This window comes from Cheilinus undulatus, linkage group 18 (genome assembly GCF_018320785.1).
Source record: "Cheilinus undulatus linkage group 18, ASM1832078v1, whole genome shotgun sequence".
NCBI classification, from domain to species: Eukaryota; Metazoa; Chordata; class Actinopteri; order Labriformes; family Labridae; genus Cheilinus; species Cheilinus undulatus.
The window spans coordinates 28,419,960-28,442,151 of NC_054882.1; the positions used below are offsets into that span (position 1 = coordinate 28,419,960).

The 22,192-nt window shown below is 38.2% G+C and overlaps 1 protein-coding gene across 2 annotated transcripts; it reads right to left on the reverse strand.

The window, feature by feature from the left end:
* Positions 1 to 1,781: 1,781 nt before the first annotated feature.
* mfsd2aa (major facilitator superfamily domain containing 2aa) lies at positions 1,782 to 22,167 on the reverse strand. Of its 2 annotated transcripts, XM_041811900.1 has the most exons (15): positions 22,082 to 22,167; positions 21,903 to 21,998; positions 17,781 to 17,909; positions 17,125 to 17,249; positions 10,821 to 10,944; positions 10,651 to 10,729; positions 10,413 to 10,564; positions 10,205 to 10,295; positions 8,299 to 8,414; positions 7,833 to 7,916; positions 6,093 to 6,176; positions 5,889 to 6,001; positions 5,656 to 5,799; positions 5,214 to 5,390; positions 1,782 to 3,605 (listed from the first exon to the last, which is right to left on the reverse strand). In XM_041811900.1, exons 1-15 carry the CDS (start codon positions 22,142 to 22,144, stop codon positions 3,551 to 3,553), a joined length of 1,632 nt encoding a protein of 543 aa, XP_041667834.1. In that variant the 5' UTR covers positions 22,145 to 22,167; the 3' UTR covers positions 1,782 to 3,550. The 2 variants fall into 2 exon arrangements, with proteins under 2 accessions (XP_041667834.1, XP_041667835.1); XM_041811901.1 differs by lacking the exons at positions 21,903 to 21,998; positions 22,082 to 22,167 and adding an exon at positions 19,168 to 19,394.
* Positions 22,168 to 22,192: the final 25 nt, after the last annotated feature.

The following is a 22,192-nucleotide window of genomic DNA, read 5'->3' on the forward strand; positions in this document are numbered from 1 at the left end:
GGGTAGGTGTCAGATTAGCAAAAGGGAAAAACAGCCTTTTATGAAAGTTTGGCTATGTTCGGCTTATGTGAGAAAGCCCTTCTTGCACATGTACAGGACAATTAAGTTAAAATAGGTGCATCTCAAAAATTTTGAATTAAAATTAAAAAAAGTCTTGAAATATTTCACTTTTATTGAGATAAATTTAGACTGTATAAAGTTTAACTTTTTGAGGTAAATCACAGCTAGAAATTGAACTTTTACATGATATTTTTTATTATTTTAGATGCATGTGGTGATGTGATGTTCTGTTTTGTCCACAGGGGGTGCCAAAGTCCACTCAAAAAAAAAAAAAAAAAAAAAGGAAAAAAAAATCCACACAGTAGCTTTAATACATTTGAGAAAATATTTTTATTCCATTTAGACTGAAGCCACCCAGGAAAAAAACCTTTAAAATGGAATGATTTTTTGGTGAATAACCTCCAAAAAAATCTTATTTTTCTGCAAAAGTGCACAGAATTGTACGGAGCCCCTTAAGGGACATGGGAGAAAAAATAAAAATGGGAGAAAAAAAAAATAAAAATGATAATGGATTTTTTTCCCCTTAAGGGGCATGGGTGAAAAAATTAAAATGTAGAAAAAAAAACCAAAAACAAAAATGATGATGGATGTTTTTTTTGGATATGATGATGGGGAAATTTTATTTTTTTATTTTTTATTTTTTTTTGGGAAACAGTTTGCAAGATCTCGCAAAAATGTTTCCCCAAAAAAATCAACATCTTTCCAACAAAAATTTTCAAAAGCTTTAACCCTAGGCTTTAAGTATGCATTTATCCAATTAAAAAAAAAACATTTTTTAAAAAATCATCTATCAAATTAATATTATTGTTTTCCTTTTATCCACTGAACCTTGGCCCCATTTACATCATAATCTGGGCTGTTTTAAAATTCGTGACTGCAAAAGAGGCTAAAAAATATATATTTTTTAGCCCATCTGCCTTCTACATGTGTATTTTTGCAAATCCTGTTGGGTTAGTCAGCTAGGCATCAGGTCTTAGCGGTCAATACACAGAAATATTGCATCCAGTCTTAAATGCTTAGATGTTGAAAATAGATCTTTTAAAGTGTGGTCACTGTCATTTATTAAAGGTCACTTTTCTAAGTGCAGGAGAAACACATGCCTTCATGAGTTTATTGTTTTATTTTCTCATTAGTGTTTTCTCCTAGTGAGATTAGAAACCTTGTATTTAAATGTATATCTACTGCCATGAAAAATCTATGCCAACTAACCTGGATGAATTAACGCTCAATTGTATCTGGTATATTAATATAACCAGCAAGAAGGTCTGTATTACAAGTAGATTTAATAATAATCTACTTGCTCTACAATCAGAGCATTAATTTGAACATCAGGACTTTTTAAAAGCTTTTGGAACCGCACCATAGATTCTTGCTAAATGGAAAAGATTGCATGTCTGTAGATGTGTGATGTAGATGTAGTTTAGATGAACATCAGCTTCTCTGTGTTGGAGTGTGTGCAGATATTTGTATGCTGTCAGAGGCAGACCAGTATAAGAGAAGGAGAGACCAAGAATTATCCAGCCTCAGATGGCGCTCTCTTTGGGATGGATGAAACAAAAAAGTAAAAGCACAAAGAGAATTGTCAGCAGGTGTTGTCATATTCACTAAACTCTGTGGACTGTTGTGTGGAGTTTGATTAATCTGCATACTTTCAAAAAGTGTTTTATCTTATGTGATTAATCATTTTATGACAGCACTAGTTGGGTTTTTTCCCCCAAAAACATTTTACAAACTTTATTCACAGACTTAAAATTACAAATTTACAACACATTTCTCTTCATTGATCTTTACAGTAAACTGCTCATCAAGGTCCATCTTAGAAAAACATATTTACATGTTGTACACACAGCTGCATAAAAAAACCAAGGACAGATGTAATGTACTTCATTTCCACCGGTAAGTGCAACTTCATAGCCCTAGCAATATATTACGTGTTTTTCAATAACTTAACCATAAGTAAATGTGCACAAACCTTCTGAAGTCAGGACAAATGTATGCAGCATACTTGATATTAGTGCCTACTGTGTGCCTTGTGTTTGGACTGCTGGTAAATCACGTTTCAGCAGCTTATCAAGTAATCTTTTTTAGAAGAAACAGTTGATGTTTGAATGCTAAACCAACCACTGTTTATACATTATATTACATGTGTTTTCATAAGCAATATAATCCCTTAGAGAGTTTAAATAAATAGTTAAATAAAGCATTTTCTTCCCTTGGGAAGTGAGAATGTGCTTGATAAAGACTTCTTACTGAAGTTGACTATAAAAGCACATTCAAAAATGTCTTTTTAGCATCATAAACTGTACTTGTACTGTACTGTGTGGCAATGACAATAAAGGCTATCTTATAAAGACTGAAATGTTAAAGCACAAAGGTGTGATGGGAAACCCTTCTCTGTGGCAAAAAGAAAGAAAAATATTCAGAAAATCTCAAAGCAGCTATTTACAGAGGATATGTGTCTAAGGCAGTGATTCAGCCCACATATAGTACAAAGTATCACCTTCAAAAGATTCAAGTACACTTAAAGTTATTTCCATTCAGAAATGATTTCAGGAAACATCAACTTAAAAGTAGTATTTTAGCATGGCTCCCTGCAGCTTCAATCATAGTGCTGGTATGGCCTTAAAAAAGAGGAGCTGACACTTTACAGCATGTAAACATCAGAGGTAACAGCAACCTCCAGTCTGCACAAGTGACGGTCTGGTCGTGTCAACTGGCCTGTGAATACTTCTTAAATAAAACCACAAATCACAAGCTGTGTCCCAATTCACACCGTAATCACAAGCTGTGTCCCAATTTACACCGTTAGTATTATGCAAATACTTGTGTCCCATAATTCAATGCACAAAAATGATGAAGGAGGCACTAACAACCAGTCAAGTCAACAGCATTGTAGACAGCTACATGAACATCTCCGTAAACAATACATCTTTGGAATCCTTCAGGATAAAAATAACTACAGCTCCCATGAGTCTTAGTGACACACTTACAGGAGCTGCAGGTGTTGCACAAAAACCTGTGCTATCTCACTCTGAATGATGGAGACTTACTGTTCACTTTAGTGTTAGTCCCTGTTAAGGTTGAAATAAGATGTGACATGATTCAACTAAACACAGTGTGGAAACTTTTAAAGGAAGTGAAACAGATGCAGACCTTTAATTTAGGCCGCTAAATGCTCGACTGCATGACACACTGAGGAGATATACCAGTTGTGTGCTTTCAAAGTGTTGAAGATGCATTTTAACTGGGACACAACTATAGATAAAGGACAACAGATAATACTAAATCACACGTCATGACACTGGCAGGCCACTAGAGGGCGATGTAAACCTGTGTGATCCACGGAAAGGAGCCAGTTAATGTTGTTGGTGTCCGAGCAGCTGTGCCGGTCTGTGGTCCCTCCTCTGTTTGTCCAGACACTCAGTGGTTTGTCCCTCAACAGTTTGTGCAAACACGTGAAACAGCTGGGCCGGCTGGCTAGTGCCCGCTGCTAAACGTTGCTCCCAAGGGCGGAAGTCTCAGACTCCGAATCAGCTTCTGAATCCCTGTTGGAGGAAGGGAGAAGAGCCAAGAGTCAGACACGCCAACACTGGAGTAAAACTGTTTTAAGGTTTCACTTGAATTGAGCTCAGGTACAAAGAGGGAGTGTGTAGTTCACTGTGGTCACACTGGAGTAACATGCAACAAAATGCTCTACATCATAGGCTGTATAATAACATGGACAGAAAAACAGGTGCCTAGGAGTGAGGCCAAGATATTAAGAGCTCTCCCTGCTAACTGTGGTATAGATCATAATCCCTGCCTCCTCCATGGTAACACATTTGTCAAACCCAGACACATTTCATCATTCAAAAGCATGTCCAAGTGTTGTTTTTTTTCCTGAGTAGTTTCCTTTAATTAGTTGTTTGTTACAGAAAGAGAAACTAACATCCTGATTGGCAGCTCTGTGGATAAACGCAACTTAGTGCAGCCTTCTTAACCAGATTATCAGAGTAGAGATTGAAGGGTTAGAGGGTAAAAATAACAAACTCAATTAATTTTACACAAACATCTATCTGCTATGAACTAAAGGCCTTTGTACACTAGATCAAGTTTATTTCATCAGACAACGCTGATGAAGACCAAGAGTCGAAACGCATATGTTGTGCCTTGCCTAAATAAAACTACCTAAAAGGTCATTTTCTGAGTGCTGACGCCTCCCTTTCTAGTAAGTCTTTTTTGTCATGCTTCTTGAGGAGTTTACTGTTTGGAGGGTGCTTCTTTTTTCGCTTTCCCAAGCTCATTTCATCCAAAATTGCTACATGTTGAAGTGAAATATAGTTCTATGTTGTATTTACCGTGTTTGCACACTTCAGTCTTTCAATAGCTTTTTTAGAATAGGTTGTTTATTTGCATTTTTTTTTTTAATTCTTCTAAGTCGTTTAGATAGCTTTTTTTAAAGGTTAGGTAGGTATTCAGAGCTGCGGCTGCAGTTCCCTTCACACTCTCTTTCTCATATTGAGACTGCAAGGTTTGTGAGCACAACTTTTTTTTATTGGATTACAGAGCTGTAAAAAAGAAAATTAACTCTCTGTGTTTTGACCTTGAGGCCAAACAATACTGGAAAAAACTGGCATTGTGATATGAAAAATTGCCTGATAAATTGTCTGATATCAGAATTGGTTGATGTCATTTAATGAGTAGTTAAACCCCAGAGTTTCAAGTGAAGTGCATCAACCCTGGAATTGAAAAAAAATCCTTTAGACTGTCATGTCATGAACATGAAAGTGTGTTATACAGACTTTATTTTTATGTCTGAACTACCATTATATATTGGTACTGATACTGGTATCGGCACAAGAATCTCCTCCGTTGTGGACTGTACTGGTCTGAGGGATCTTCGACGTTTAATCCGTAAGTTAAATATGTGCTTCAGTTGGTAGAGGAGGTGTGAGTCCACCAGCTAGATCCCTTGTGTCTTGGCTCCAAACACCATCACCCTCGCATCAGTTAGTACCCATTATGGGAGTTTTTTGGCTTCTGTTTTGTACAACAGAAGAAGGCCGAGACTTGTTGTCCATACTAATACTGTCAATTATCTGTATGCTATAATCATGGTAACCAAGTAAGCCCAAACGCTCTATTTGCAGTGCTATTCTAAGCATTTCACTTACAGCATCTGCTGTAGTAGTTTCCGGTTGCCTTGCCTCCTATCCTCATCGATTGGGTATGTCTTCAGTATCAACAGTCCCACAATAATAAGAACCACTGGCACTGGAGAAACCAGCACCTTCAGGGTTAAACTGACTGCCTCAGGTTGTGTGCAACCCCCGGTCACATAGCCGGCAAATCTGTGAAAAAATGCAGATAGAAAGAGGGAGAAAAGTTGAGCTGATGTAAGAACAGTTAGGGGAAGATTATGCGATTGCAGACCACATGACCACTAGACTGATGAGTTGTAATGTGGAGATTATCTCAAATAGTATTAAGGATTAAAGCCACACAGACAGACTTGACCTGCTAACAGGATGAGGATAACATTTTAGGATCAGATGAAAACAACTTATGAAAGAATGGCTTCAAATATAAGTGAGACAAACTGATTTCTTAACTTACTTCAAGCTGAGTGTAGAGACCCCCAGAGAAACTCCGGAGGCAAACTTGATGAAGAACACGTAGAAAGAGTAGAAGAGAGCTTCATGACCTTGGACAGCTGGGTTATTCACCTTGAAGTCATCTACTACATCAGGAAGCATTGACCTGAGAATGCAGAAACAAAATTTAGAAGAAATCGAAGGCTACAGGGGACCAAAATCCATATCTGAAGACAGATGCAGGGATAAACTTACCAAGGCAGCAGGAAAGCTGCAGCAACACTCACACCTGCTGCTACTGAGACCAGGTAGGAGATGATCAGGTTGCTCTTGATGCTGACGATCAGGATCATGAAAGGTATAGCCCACTACAGAAAGAGAGAGAAAGATTTGAACGGATTTGTGACAAAAATCCTCTTTGAAAGTTGTGCCAGAAATATATAATTTTTTATTTCTTACCGAGATGCCGCAGTAACTTGCTGTCTTCTTTCCAAAACGTGTCAAAAACCACTGCCACCATGGGATGGTCAAAGTCCCAGATAGCTGAAATAAAAGTGACCAAATTACCGTAAATGCTACATCATTATTATTGTTTGATTATTCATCAGCTAGCCAACAGAAAATAAAAACAAAAGAGCTATCTGGAATTACTGAATCAGATAAGACCTTATATTTGCGCCTTTGTATGTGTAAAAAGGAGTTATTTGATGACCACTCAACAGTCACAGATTTACTCTAATCAACTACTTAAATGATCTTATCTAGCTGATGTTAATCTGCCAACATCCTTGCATTTTTTAAACTTTTGATCATGTCCAGCCCAAATTCCTGCACCCTTTGCACATCTTGCAACCATACTAACAATGCACACTGACAATGTGTTCAAAATTTCACAATTTTGATTGAAAATAACCGAGGTTCTGTTCCTAGCAGAGGGCTGGAATAAGACTGTAATTTGGGGGCACAGATGGCCTAGTGGTTTAAGGTGCCCCATGTACGCAGGCTGCCTGGGTTTGAAGCAGACCTATTGCCCTTTCCTGCATGTCTCTCCCCACTCTCTAATCCCTGTTTCTGGTTCTCTCTGCTATCGTCCTCTATCATTAAAAGCACTAAAAGACCAGTAAATAAATATTTGGGACTATAATTTGGCAACAAAATAAAATAAGCTTATGAATAAGTCAAGTTTATTTAGTAAAAAACAAAAAGGATAGATAAAACAGACTTCAGGCATTTCAACCTGCTGCTCTAGTAAGCTAGTAGCCTGCATTATGAATTGGTCTGGTTATAGCACCATTAATGCAGATTTGTTCATCAAGTTTGTATCTGAATCAGGGTAATCTGATCTAATGATGTTCAGAAAAACCCACACAGAAAAAAAGATGGATAAACTGATCCTAGATAGCAAAGAAAACCCATTGGATTCAGATTAGAGTTTAAAAAAGCACTGGTGTGTTCAATTAATTTATCATTTCATAGATGAAACATAATAAATTGAAATCAATAACATTTTATTGGTCTTTTTCGTTGTTCTGGAACCAGAAAGAATAAAAGGGACTTCAGCAGGAAGAGGTCAAGGGACATGGACACAAAATACTCCGTGTGGTCTTAACTCTACAGGGGGGGGGGCAGACAACCTTCAACCCCAAGGTCAAACTAGGTCAACTGTTCTCAAATGACCTCATAGGAGCAAGAGTAAACTTTGCAACAAAACATGGGAAAACACAGAAGCATTCTGTCTTGCTCCTACAGTGTACTACAGTGTGCACAAAATTGTTTCCACTCCTAATAAGAGGGAGGCACCGGACCAGAGAGCACAGAGAGGAGGATGGAGCAGAGGGGGCATAACCATGGTGGTGGTTCCCATGTTGGCAGTGAAAGATTGCCTGGGCAACAAAAGCTCCACTGTGTGCCTGTCTCTCCCTCGATCCCCTGCTAACCCTGGGTGAATGTGTGACATGGAGGCAGGTTCCCAGAAGCCCAAACAACATCTCCCCTCACCCTGAAAATCTGCCCTTTCAGCCCTGCTACCATGTGTCCCTTCACGTGAGGAGAGTCCTCAGAGCAAGGGCAGAAAACTCTGCAAACACAGAGTTTTCTCTATGACACACGGATGGTCAAAAGAGCCTCTGCAGATCCTCCAGATCTCAGACTGATTAGAGCTTTTACAAGGGTCCTACAGAAGGAAATAAAAACACTCACCATGATAACCAGGAGAATATTCTGGTAGTCTTCCCGATGGCCAAGAGCGTAAGTGATGAAAAGGGCAAAGTTTCCCTCCAGGAGCTGTGGAAAACAAATATCCAAGAGTCATTTTCATGCAGACTAAAGCCAGGATAAATGACAACTTAGATGTTTTGAGAAATAGACTGGTAGTTGGTACTATTTGTAAGTACTGCCCAGGTACATTAACGACTAGCCAAGCCTATTTGGCCACCTATGACAGAATCTACATTCTTGTTTTGTATACTGTTCAAAAGTAGGTGAGAGAAGAACCTAAACCCATACAATTTGGACTTAATACACACTTAATTCATTGATTTTCTTACAGAGGTCACCTCAGTCTATGAGAGCTATTTCATCTTTTTTTGACTAAAGTAGCTTTGTCAATCCAATGCATAATCAGATCTGTAACTTAAATGAGACTGATGATGAAACACGGTTTTACCATGAAGGCTAAAGACGTGAAGAGGAAGCCGATGACCAGTCTGATGTACGGACCATGGCTCATCACCAGCCAAAGGCCCTGACTGAAGCTGAGGGGCTCTGTTTGTCTCCTGCTCTCTATACACCAACACAGAGAAGATGAGAACAGATGTGAGACCGCTGAAAATCTCAGCTGCAGGAATTTCATGCACAATACAGTGTTGTTATGATTAGAAACAATGTTTATTGTGGCTGAATCTTCCAAAATTATTTGTATCTCTGAGAGACATTTAGAATCTGTAGCCTCCATATTACAGAGACTTCATTTTTGAAAGGGCAAAATATTTCTCTGACTACTGATACAGATGTTACTCATGAAACACAGTCAGTTTTACAAGACACCATTAAGTTGCAAATCTTTGCTGTGCAATGCTTCTAAAATGTTGCCTTATAAAATATTATGAATAAAAAAAGGAAAAAAAAACCACATACATTTCCCTTTGCATTTAATTCCTGTGACACAATCCTTTGTTTATTTTGTGAAAGGTATCAACAGTGCCAAATGTTTGGTTTGTTTAAAAGTGAAAAAGATGATCTGAGTAAATCATCAGTTGTAAGTCTGTCTGTCTTTGTCTGTTTAATGCAGGTTAGGTTTTTGTTCTCATTTAAAACTTCAGTCTTCAGTTGGGTTGTCATATGGTTACAAATTTTAACTGCCAGTAAGTTCAGAATTCCTGTGATTAATCTCCCTTTTTTTTGGTCACATTTTACATTTGAAACTTTTTACGATTTGTTAAATTTATTGTGGATTTTGTGCTGCCTCTAACTAAGGGTAAGGGTTGGATAAGGACCTGCTTTTATTTTAAAAGAAAATAAGGAATTTAGATTTAGGATTGAGGATTATAACATGAACTCAACCACAGAAAAAGGAACTTGTTATGTATTGAAAAGGAAGTATGAGCAGTAAAAAGGTAAATGTTTGATAACACAAGGTGCAGATGACTTTTGACTTGTCAACTGAGCGACTGAGATTTTTAAACTGAAATAAGACATTAAGGAGCAGTGGTGGATTTATTCTACAGGCTCCATCTCTGGCATTTTCAGGCTTCAGGATTATCCTAATCCAAGTGGGGATTAACGGTGATTTATATGAAAAATTGTAAGAAAAACTTTGAAACTGTTTAGAAAACAAAAACATTGAAATCCAAAGCATTTATCCATACCATGCACTGATCTGTTTAACTGCTCCAGTGACAATGTAGACACATTAATATGAATAATAAGGTTTCAAGATGATTCCTGAGTTCTTCCAGACCCTGTGGAGCAGAACGGACCTGAGATCTGACTCAGGATTAGTTGTTTATGTTCGGCTCAGGTTCTATTACAATGTCCTTGGTCTGTTTTTCATATTATGATTAGAAATGTAAGTGAATGCTTATAAGTAGTTAAATCTTGATGTGTTTTATTGTGCAACTTTCTGTCCTTTCACATTAAATCCCTGTCAAAGTTACTTTAATCACTTGTGATTCAGATTAGTTTAACTTGAAATGTTCCTATCTGGATCGATTAAGTTATTGTTGCTCTAAATGCCAGTGTGAAGTAAAATGGATAAGCTAATCTTGGATATCAAAGATGTGATTCCTGAATCTAGAACAACCTTTTTTGAACAGTGAGACGTGATTGCTTTGATTCATTTCAAGAGATCTATTATAAGAAAAATTTAATTTGCTGCACAAGATTTGAAAACAAATTTTTGTCCTCCTAAGGCTTCGAGTCACCGATGGATTTTTTTTAGGCTGACCATAAACATCCCATTCTTGACCTAGGTCTTACTGCAGTCCTAGTTGTGTGTCTGAGCTTCACAGCTCTGCCATTATAAAATAACCACCAATAAGCACTAGATCTTTTATCATTTAATGGATTCGTACCTTTTTGCTCCTTCACGCCAAAAAACAAAACCACAGCACAGACGACATAGATGATGCAGATGACACCTGAAGCTATCAGGTAAGCTTGTTTCTGGGGACAGAAAAGACAGAATTAGCTTTGCACAATGATGTAAATGCTACTTCCTTTTAATGTACAAATGCAAATATCAATAATATTTCACGATGCAAAAGGAATTTGCAGACTTACTGTCTCATCAAGTGTTGCTTTTGATGAGTTAATATCTGTTAAGTTACTGCTGCCAGCAGTATCAGAGTCATTGGAGCAACTTGAGGAGCCACCGACTATCTGACCCTGGATAGCGGTGCCCATAACAGTGCCCAACACTTCCACCATCATACCTGACAGAAACACAGAAATGGAGTGTTAGTGCACAAACCACAACATGTGTGTAAAAATCATTTGAGCTAAATGAAAGCGGACGTACGATAAGCAGTGGCAGAGTCCCGTTCTTTCTGGTCGTTGCTGATGAACATGGTGAGGGCTGAGTATGGCACATGGAAGCACTGCAAACATATGTAAATACGCAGTTGGCTGGTGTTCAAATTGAGGCAAGGGGAATAAAGCACAGAGGAAGTGTGAGTGCATGATACCAACCGTCTGCATTGACTGGAAGAGGCAGTAAAAGACCAGGTACCAGATGACCTTTCCTTGTTCAAAAGGAGGCACATACCAGATCAGGAAGTAAGTCATCACCGCAAACGGGGTAGAGAAAAGGATCCTGGGAAGACAGAAAGGGGTGAAGGATTGTTAGAAGGAAGAATAATGAAGAAATGGTCATGTTTTCAAAATCAACTGTCTTTTAATTTGAGTCATTTAGTGCTTCTTGGCTAGTACTCCCAGGCCTGCTGGGCCCCACTGCTAATGCCATGTTTATTGAGTTACAACAACTGTTACTGTAGTTTTCCCTCTTTTCTTCACTTTCCCTGCCCCTTTGTGTATAATCCCTCTAATCCTGCCTTGTTAGAGCACTGTGTGGAGAAAGGGCTCAGTCTGGGCTGAGGATGAAGATGAGGGTGGGCTGACCCAATGGTGTGGCCTCACTGGCCCAGCTTGTTCTCACCCCACTCAGTCTGAGCGGCCTCCCCCTAAGCTCCGATTGCCCTCAAACTGACCTCAGACACAGGGGCTGGTGCACTCCAGGGACTTATTTTGAAAACAAACCAAAAAAAGTCACTATGAAGCTTCGGATGAGTACGCACTCCTGTTTTATATTTACACAGGCTTCTAACTGCCGCAAACAAAACTTTGGCACTGCTGCAAGGCGGAGACAAATTACAGGACGCATATCTCCTGTTCACGTTGAAGCATCCCAACAGCTGAAGTTGAGCAGCAACCAGTAAAATAATAATTTGGAAATAACTTCTTCAGCGACAACTCCAAGTATTGTCTAGCTGTAGTTTCTCAGTTATGCCCTACTGCTGCTTTGAGATATAATACTGGTAATAATCAAGACATCAATACCTGCTTTGACACATCAACAACAACAGAAATAGTCCTTTCTTATTTTCAAAAAACTGAACAAGTAGGTTTTGAACACTGCTAAACTACCGGTGACGGTGCATAAATCGATACTAAGCGACAAAAAAAATGGTTTAAATTGGCAGAGTGAAAAAAGACAGTCTCTATATGATAAATGATTAAAAAAATATCTAAGATGCCAACAGAACATAGGATAAGTAAAGGAAACAGGTTAATATCTGTTATGTAAGAGGCTCAAGCAAAATAAATACTAGAGTTGGGTCAGAGACAAACACATTTGTGTATGTCAGTGTGAATGTGACCTTAGTAAGAAAACACAGGCAGTGCACAGACAGTACTCTGGACAGCAAAATGACACAAGAAATTTATGCTCTGCTGTAATAAAGCTAGTACACATAAACTGCAAAAGTTCCATAACATATTTTTGTGCCTTTCATTTGGATTGGCAGGGGTTGGATTAGGTGGAGGGGTACCAAAACGAAGCATCGAAATCTGTCTTGTGTTCCGGTCCAGTAGGTATCAGATGTGTTGGTACTGGTTAATACCAGATTTCAATACTCATCCTTGAGGCCCTTGCAGACTGAGTCAGTTTTTTTGTCAGAATTTTGCGCACGCTGAAAAAAAAAAAAAAAAATCTGGGGAGCATAATATTATTGGCCTGATATAGGTATCAGCAAATATTTCTTATAAGATCATTTCTTCCGATATTTACATTCGATATTTCGGCCATGAATAGGAGCGTATATCAACTGTAAAATTGGGCCATATATACTGATAGTAAATTAGTGGAGTTTTAGGCTGGACCAACAAACCTATGTAAATTGAGATCTTTTTCTTTATTCATCCTCATTCTTTAAACTTTAAAGTGTGTTAAAAAAAGACTTCGTTTCTTTGTTCATCCTCAAACCTTAAATTGTTTTCAAAGGGCTGATTTTTAGTTGAATAACACATATTGAAATATCCGTATCAATATCAGTATCAGCTAAAATGAATCTGTAAATATCGGCATATTGGATATTGGCAAAAATTCAATATCGTGCATCAGTTGTAAGTTGTTGTAATCATGTTTGCACACTGACGACCATCATTATTTTTTCTGGAAAAGGTTCAATTATATGCAAATTCTCACACCAGCCTAACACTTTTAATGGGTGATTGATGATTCAAAACAGTGCCTGCTGCTTCCTTCTTGCTCACCCCCACCCCACCCCTCCATGCTATGATTTTTTGCAGTGAATAAAAATAAAACACAATAGTGTGCAAAAACCGTTAGTCCTGCTGCTAAAAACAGTGGAGATTCAGAGAAAGAGGAAGTTATGTCCTGATTATTTCACAACAGTTACGCTCTAAAAAAACCGGATACACGGCTGCATGCCTCCACCTCGCCTTCTGTCATCCTTGCAAACTGTTTAATTCACCAATAGTCAAATGCATTTATTAAGTGTCTGCAGCATCTCATAGAAATGCACAGAAACTTTAGCATCTGTCTGTTAGCAGACACTCAAAGAGCAAAGGAGAGACACAGCGATGTCTCCTGGTCCCTGACCAGGAACAACCTAAAACAGAAAACATTTTAAATTACAGAGCAGAATTACTGCAGACACATCTTCTGGTTTATTAATGATACTTCATAGGAAATATGCAACTTTAGGTAGGCCCTAAACATTATTTTTGAGAAAATCTTACTTAATTTGCGTTTTATTACAATAAAAAGTCTTCCAAATTTTGGTATCTTTACTCTTGACTGAACCTTTCTTAAGTACAGGTTGAAAAAATAAATTAATTACGCAGTTTTTGGTGACAAGGAGATCATTTTTGTTGAAGTGTAGCTTTAATGACTGAATCGGTTTAAACATCATAAACGCCTACCCTGCTCAAATAAGCAACCATTTAAAAATCAGAACTTTTGCCTGCAGTTTATGATTTTTTTTCCCAGCTGTGCTGCAAGACAGAGACCCTCCCTAGAGCCATATCATTGAAAGCAGTGAAATGTTCCTTTATTGCATGTGACACATGTGTGCTCACATGTGGTCATGTGAGACCCCCTCACTCCCCTTCTTGTGTGATACATGTGGGAAATAAGAAAGACAGCCACTCCTGATTAAATCTAACATCTGACTGAACTGGGTTAATTAGAGTTAATTTATGTGGAAATAGAGCTGAGGCTGCGACTGTTTTGAACACCATTACAGCAGATTTAACGCGCTGTACAGATTCCTCATACCATATTTGTTGTTAAGACACAGGAAATGACCCCAAGGTACACTATGAACTCCATTTACACATTAACAGAATGAAATAAATATTCTCATAAAGGCTCAGTGTTACATGGCATGTTCCACCAACACGGCGAACAGTGAAGACATAAAGACGTCTGTGTGTTCATTTCTAACAGCTGGTTGTTTCATTGCAATTTGATAAGCTGAGCGAGGGGGAAGAGGATCATGTACATGTTGCTGTTTTTAACAATGACCTCCATTATTTCAATGGAGCATGCCTCTTAACACAAGGTAACCTCCCTCTGCTTCAGCCAAACCCCCTCACACAGTCCAGGAACTCAAACACATACACAGAAATGGCCACACCTCCATCAGTTTGAAGCTCATGGTGTGTTGTGGGTTGGACCAATCACAGTAGAAGCCGGTAGATTCACCCCTCCCCCCCTTCTGCTCATGCACACAGCCGGCATTTCTGACTCAGACACCCACGATGCTCAAGATATCATCGTGACTTCATGTGGGAAATAAGCTGGTTAAATATTTAGATCTGTTCCCTGAGCAAATTATATCATAGCCCCTGACACCGATAAGCGCCTATGTGGCAGATATTTCTGATGGCCACATCCCACCCCCCCCTTTACACACTTGACTCTGGTAGCGGAGCATGAAGGTCATCTTTCTTTACAAACTGACTCTCCATGAGCTCAACTGTCAGCGCCTTACTAGCTTGGGGTATAAATTTAGTTGCAGATGTCCCATTAAGCTCTAAAGCAGATCATATCACTTTTACAGCCTGTTCCTGTTTATTGTTCAGTAATTCTTTTAATAAGATAAAAAACCTGCTGTTTTCTTTTAAAATGAACAAGTATTTTTAGCACGGGGAAAGGCAAAACCTTGAGAGGCCACCAGCTGGAAGCTATTATATAACAAGACTTGCATGTACAGCAATAAAACACATTTCACACATGCTTTGGATCAAGACAGAGCTTTGCCACACTATACCAAGTTATATATCTTTAGTGTTATTGGTTATTTTGCTCTTTTAGAATAACAGAAATAATTTAGCAAAAAGCTTCATGAAGATCTAATTTATTTTCACCTTAAAGAGGCCCAAATACTAACAGTTTCTTCCTTTGTTTTTGCTAGAATAACCGAAAGTAGATATATCCATATTTTTGTTCTATTGCAATTGTATAATTTTCCATTGCAGATATGGAGTAAGGTAAGTATAAAAAGATACTTTAACACACAGAGACTCTGTTAATAAAATCATGAATGCACGATATTGGATTTTTGTCAAAATCTGATATTTTCAAATTTATATAAATGGGTTTTGATATCGATGTGATATAAACGTAGTTCTCATCTGAGTGCAGTAAATGTGTCTTAAGTGATTGTAGTTTAAAGAAACCTGTTTCTTGATGGTCCAGTCACTGGTTAATCAGTATTCCTGGCTACCATTACACTATGAAGACAAAAGAACACCCTAAAAGAAAAGGTTATTGAAAGTATAAGTCAGGGAATGGGTACAAAAAAATTCCAAAGCACTCAACATCCCCCACTCCAGTCCATCATCAAGAAATAGAAGGAATATGGCACATGAGTAAATCTGTCTAGATCAGGCCGTCCTCACAAACTGAGTGACAAGAAGGAGACTAGAGAGAGAGGCCCCCAAGACACCTGTGAGTACTCTGAAGGAGTTACAGGCTTCAGCAGCTGAGATGGGACGGATTCTGCATACAGCAACTATTGCTTGAGTCTTTTGATATCTATTTTATTGTTTTATTTTATTTATTTTGATTTTATTTTGATTTATTTTTAAATTATTTGTTTTCTTCTTGTATTTTAATTTGTATTGAGTTTTTTTATTTGTATAAAAAATGGTAATGTATCTGTTAACTGCTTGATCCGTTTTATTTCAGTTTTATTTAATGTTAAATTTGTATTTGTATTTATTTTATTTATTTATTTTATTTCATTTCTCTCTTTATTCATATATTTCTATTTCTTTGGTTTAGTTTTTGATTTAGTTATTTTCTTTTAATACATTTAATAGCCTACAATTATTTCTGTAGAACTTTTATTTATCACTAAATGCACTTGTAAATAGATAAATATACAAGTAAATCACAAGTAACTCATTTACTGCATTAAAAAAAGCAGCTTACAATAGATTTAATTCTGTTTCTTATTAAATTAATTATTTCTACCTGCACTTTAGAAATGAATGTTGGTATAATAAATGATCATGGAGCAACATATTTTCCTCTCATTTAATTATTAGTATCACAGGTTTTAAATTGAGAATATCCAACAGTCTCCAAAAATTGTGCCCTTTAGATTTGGCACTAAAATCAATGCGCCCCCCTCGGTATCTAAAGTATCTAAAGCATCCATGCTCCAGCTTAAGGTGACTGTGCTGCTTAGACCAAGATGAAGGAGACAAAACATAAAACATACATTAACCAAAGACGCACATGACATACACAATCTCTCCATGAGAGTAGAGGCTACAAATACTGAAAGCCTTAAAAGTCAGTAGAGGACATAAACAGGAAAATGAATTAGCCTTGGTCCTAGACTAACTTTGAAAACTTTAATAACCCCTTGCCACTTGCAAGATCCACCCTCTTGTCCACAAATGGTGATGCCTGACTCCATAAAATAACCATGACCAGAAAATTCCTTCATTTTTATACACAATCCATGCATGAAACATAGCAGTGTACCATGGAATGCAAGGGAAAAGAAGATTATAAGTTTTACTAGTTGTTAGACTCAATCCAAACTCAAGTTTCATTACGAAGAGTGGAAACAGCAGACAGTCTCCACCTCTACATTTATACAGAAGTTCAAACTCAAACAAATGTTTGCTCTTACGCTGATGTTACATTAGAAAAGGCCACTTCTCTTTGTTTAGCATGTCTAAGAGGAATTTCTAGTACATGTATTTCATGCAAATTCAGACAGACGATGATCTCTCAATTTTACTACTTATACTTCCTCAGAGGCCACATCAGCCCTGTTGCCATGGTTACAGCCAACGACTCCTGAGCTGGTTTCAGTCAGTACATTTGCCTCATATTCACCGCTCTACTCGTTAACCCATCTCTTTATTTTTTTAAATTCTGTATTATTGCTGGTTTTGCTTTGTAAAGCAGCACTGAGGCTGTGAACCACTCTGGGATTAAGACACCTACCATGGCATCATGCGGCCAATGCCGGTCCATCTGCTCCGGCTCACCAGGAAGCCCACGGTGGGGTCTGTGATGGCATCCCAGGCTCGGCCTACAAACAGGATGATGGAGGCATGGGAGGGATCCAGCTGAAGAGAGAGAGAGAGTGGGATAAAAGGAGTGAGGCATGAAACTGAGACAAAGAGGATGTCAAACACTACCTCATATGGCACTGCTGGTGAATGATTCAAAAAAGCTCTGACACCAGTGAGGTTACAGAGACATTTTAAGAGCTCAATAGCAGTGAAATACGCAACTGTGTCAGGAACAACGCACCATTCAAGTCCAATCTCATGATCTAATTTCTTGAGCTGAAAGGCCTTTTCTTAAGTTCCTCCTTTGTACAGGAAGAGTCTGATTTGTTAATTGAGTAACAAAGCCAAGCAGTAGGGTTTCAAGTTAATGCGCTTGACCGGCTACTGCAGGATGAAGGCTGTTAAAGTGATCCTGGGCTGAGAAAAGCAAATACAAACCCTTGACCTTTAAGCTAATCAGCATTTGGATCCATGCAGAATAAGAGAAATTAGAGTGTATTTTTCAGAAAGGATAAAATGACGCTTCCTTTGTCCAGCAATGCAAACGTTATGATGATTTCATTCTTGTTGGCTTATTTCAATCACCTGAGCCACGTCTAGCAGGTAGATCTGGAGGAAGAAGCCTAGAGCGCTGCCTGTAATCTGGTAGGGAAGCCCGCCAATGGCATAGCACAGTTTGCTCCACACAGACAGACGATGCCTCAGGTCCTTTGGCTGGAAGACGAAAAGAGGAGATGACAGAGGAGATGTGTTACTCAGTGAGTTTGTGCATCTTAAGAACTGTGAGTCAGTGATGAGGGATCTCTTTTGTAGTCTGGTGTCTGTTTAATGCCAACTTTCTGTGATAAATACCATCAATCCATCTTGTAAAAGTGATTCCATTTAATTGACCTGCTACCAAAAAGGCCTGAGATTGGCTATCGTCCCTCACCCCACTGCTCAGAATGTCAGATTAGAGGCAAATTCCCAGCGATGATGTGGCGTGAGCGTGTGAAACTATGAGGTTATTACAGTTCACACACTTGTCCTACATCACAAAGGCTGCAGCGCTGCTATTGGCTGTAGATATGGGATGTTGGAGGTAGTGTGACATTTCATCCTCAGCAGACAGTTTAGAGACTCATCACATCTCACATCTACAGCTAACCAACAAAACTTATAAAGCAGAGACGTGCCTCTTCTTGAAACTGGTGTTAGCAATTTCCTCTACAAAAACCACAAACCTCTCCACATTCATACCAAGATGATTATAGTCATGAGCAAAATTAAAACTAATGCTACATTACAGCCTGTAATGCTTGAGGATCATTATTGAATGACCAGGAAACCTCTTTAAGTGTTGGCTATTTATTACTTAACCATTCTGTGTCAATTGTATGTGATTTGATATTGCTGGAAGAGTCACGCAGAATTATTTGTGGAAGCTGTTTTATGCTGGAGATACTCTTAGGAGTTATTTAGAGACCATTTAAGGCTTCTACACTGGCTGCATAATACACAAAAGACTCCGTTTAAACACTAGCTGTTCATTTAAATGCATGTTAACATTAACAGTGTCACTGTGCATTTCTTTTGAGACCCTTAAACCGACGATGATTCATGCTTCACGCGGCTCAGGAGCTGGAGTACCACGTCACCTCTCTCCTGTACATCTGTCATCACCGAGGCTGCTATATTTAACAAGACTGCACAGTTTAAACAGAAAAAAGCCAAATTTGTAAGGTCTAATAACGAAGCGGTCCCTTTAAGACCGGTATGTCTGCCTCATGAGCAGCTGCCTGAGGACAGATGGAAAAGTGAAATTTAAATATTGAGGACAAGTCAGGGGCGTCTGAAAAAACCTAAAGGAAGCAACGACTACATTTAATCTAACGCTGTTCTCAATTTAGGCCCCCTTTTACGCTTCCCGTCAAATGAATGAAACCCAGATAATGCGCTTCACACATTTTAAAATAGAAACGCTCGCGCTTACCTTGGCCGTCTTGACTTCTATATTAATTGGTTTGACTGAGAGCAAACTCGCCGCGTACTGCTCGGCGCCTTCTCCTCGTGCCATTGTGCTTTTAGTATGTTTAGTGTCTTTTCCCTCCTTGATGCAAAATTTGTGTCAGAAAAGAAAAAACCGCCTCACTGCATTTTGAAACTGCCTCTTTCATTCAAAGGTCCGACCGTTACTAAGCCAAGACTCCGCCGACTGAGCTCGAGAGGCACGATGATTCTACTACGTCAGACACGTCAGCTCCATGACGCGCGAGCCGCGTGCTCTTCGTGTCTGGTGAGAAGGGTTTGGTTCTGCCTCTTCAGGTGCTTCAGGAATCCACGTTTTTTTACATGATGTTTTAGGCTTTTGACCTTGGATAGGAAAACAAAGAGTACATATCACGTGTAGGAATATGAAAATGGATTAAGATTTGGTGTCATCGATTAAAAATTTGATTTTCCCCGAACAGGCTTACATTCCTTTCCTTTTAACAATACCAAACTAAAAATAAATCCGAAATAGGTCATCAGGAAAAGATAGATTTGCTAATCCTTCCTTCATCTTCAAGCATGCTAACCCAGGGATGCGCATCTTTGGTTGACCTGTGATTACTAATACTTCAGAGATAGGAATAAAATGTTGCCATCATCATTTATTATACCATCATTTATGTTTAAAAATGAAGTGGAAATAGAAATAATTAATTTAATGAGAAACAGAGACTTTATTCAATTTCAAGCTTCTTTTTTAACGCAGTGAACGTGATAGCTACTTGTTATTTTACTTGCATATTTATTTTTTCACAAGTGCGTTTAGTGATGAATTTTTTTTTAGTTTTCCGCTAATAAAATGTACTAGCAAAAGGAAATGTAACACGAATAAATAAAAGTAAACAAATAAAAATAGAAAAATTGAAATAAAAATTAAAACTAAAATAGAATAAAATTAACAGAACAAAAAAGTAAGGAAATTTGTGTTTGGTACATTGTTTTTTTGTTGTAACAATGCGTCTTATAAATCTGTAATTTGATTTGAGTAAAATCTTATACCATTGGAAAGCCTGTCTTTTAAATGATGCCACATTTGTAAGGAACATGTATTTGAAGGATGAGCAGCAGAGCTGAGAACGTGGGTTGCGGCCATGAAAAATGTGCCAAATCTTCTCTGCCAATGCCAAACAGCTTATTTTGCTGTTGACTCTTGTTGGGTGTTTGGTGGATTGGATGATTGAAGTTTGAAGAAACAAGACAGTTTGGAGATGGTACTTGGGTTCACTCCAAACAATGCCACCACTTGGTTTTGTGGAACACCAGCTTGAAGTTGCTTGAAGTGCCGATTCTTGAAGCAGACACCTAACCACTGTAGCAGGGACCATGCTCACAGGTGCTGCCAATCAAGCACCCCTGATTGGCAGCACCTGGGGGTACCAGAAGCTCAAAACAAGAGTCAATAGCAACAGCAAAATAAGCTGTTTGGCATTGGCAGAGAAGATTTGGCACATTTTTCATGGGCACAACCCACATACTCAGCTCTGCTGCTCATCCCACAAATGCATGTTCCTTACAAATGTGGTACCATTTAAAAGGACAATAAACAAGCTCTCCAACGGTACAAGATTTATTGCCAAGAAGCATCGTTACAATAAAGAAATAATCTACCAAACACAAATTTCCTTACTTTTTGTTCTATGTTTTATAAATATTTCAAAAGTTTTAAAAAGACAAATAAAATATGAAAAGAATTCAAAGAAAATAAATTACCATAAAATAAAAACAGAATGAATTAAAAAAACTCAAAAGAAATTCAGAAGTTTCAACTTGTTTTAATCAAATCAGAAAATGAATGACAATATAGCAGTTGTTAAAGACTTTAAGAGAATTGTGTTTTTTTCATCTTTCACTTTAAGTTTTTTAATTTGGTCTAACTCCTTCCTTAGATGTCTGTCTGTCTGTCTGCCTGTCTGTCTGCCTGCCTGTCTGTCTGTCTGTCTGTCTGTCTGTCTGTCTGTCTGTTTATGCACCAGATGCATGCACCGGATAAACTGGCAAGGTTTTTGCAGCTATCATCAAATATAAGATTAAATAGCTTCCTTATTTTGCATTTCTCTTCATGTTGCTTTATAATTGTGACAAAAATATAACTTCTGGTGCTTTCCTGTAAGCATTCAGTGATAACTTTACATAAAACAAATGTGAAATATTATCATGATGCTGTCATCTAAAGCAAACCCACCACACCTCTTTCCATCTTAGTTTATTTTGTGGTCAGGGAGAAATGGGATGGCATGCAAATACATTCATGCTTGTCGGTGTAACATGTAAGGTGTACATGTACTTTATTTACCTTATATATAACATTGATTTTAACTAAATGCAAAAGGACATTATGAGGGGCGATACGCTTCATTTTGCCTTGAAAGAACAACATTTTTCTAGAGCTAACTTTATGGAGTTATAGTTGTCTCTGCCCTCACTGCTAAAGTCAACAAGTGTCACTTTTGATGCCAAAATGGTCTTCAGTGTTTGCAAGCACTAATCTTTTCCCACAGGCTACAATGCATGATTTGTTTCTTGATCTTTTCTTATTAACACAGTGATATGTATAGCATGTACTAAACAGGTATGTTAAAACAAGAAAATTCAGACCCATGGAACAGGAACTGTGCAATGCCAGTCCTAAAACAACTTCAAAATCAGCTTTATGAGCAATAATTTTAAAAAACTTACAGTAAAGGAATGCCTTTCTTTCTTGATTTCCTTATTTTCCATCCTGGTGCAATCATCCAGCAGGGGAAAAGGCTCCTTCTGTGGGGTAAAGCCATGCTAGAGAGAACAGAAGGAATCAATTTCTTATTTCATACTAAAAGAATGTGAAGAAGTGTGAACTCCAAACACCACTGCCTTACCTCAACGCCAGGACCCAGCAGTGCTGTAGATGCTAAATGTGGTGAGGGATAGAAAGAAGTCATCACTGAAAGAGTACTTAGCAGACTAGAGGTGTCAGAGTCCTGACAGCC

Coding starts and splice junctions, on each gene's coding strand:
- mfsd2aa (XM_041811900.1), bottom strand. CDS start 22,144: ATGACTTCTTTCTATCCCTCACCACATTTAGCATCTACAGCACTGCTG. Junction 10,945..17,124: donor ATTGGCCGCATGATGCCATG/GTAGGTGTCTTA, acceptor CTGTCTTCCCAG/GATCCTTTTCTCTACCCCGT. Junction 10,565..10,650: donor GGACTCTGCCACTGCTTATC/GTACGTCCGCTT, acceptor TGTTTCTGTCAG/GTATGATGGTGGAAGTGTTG.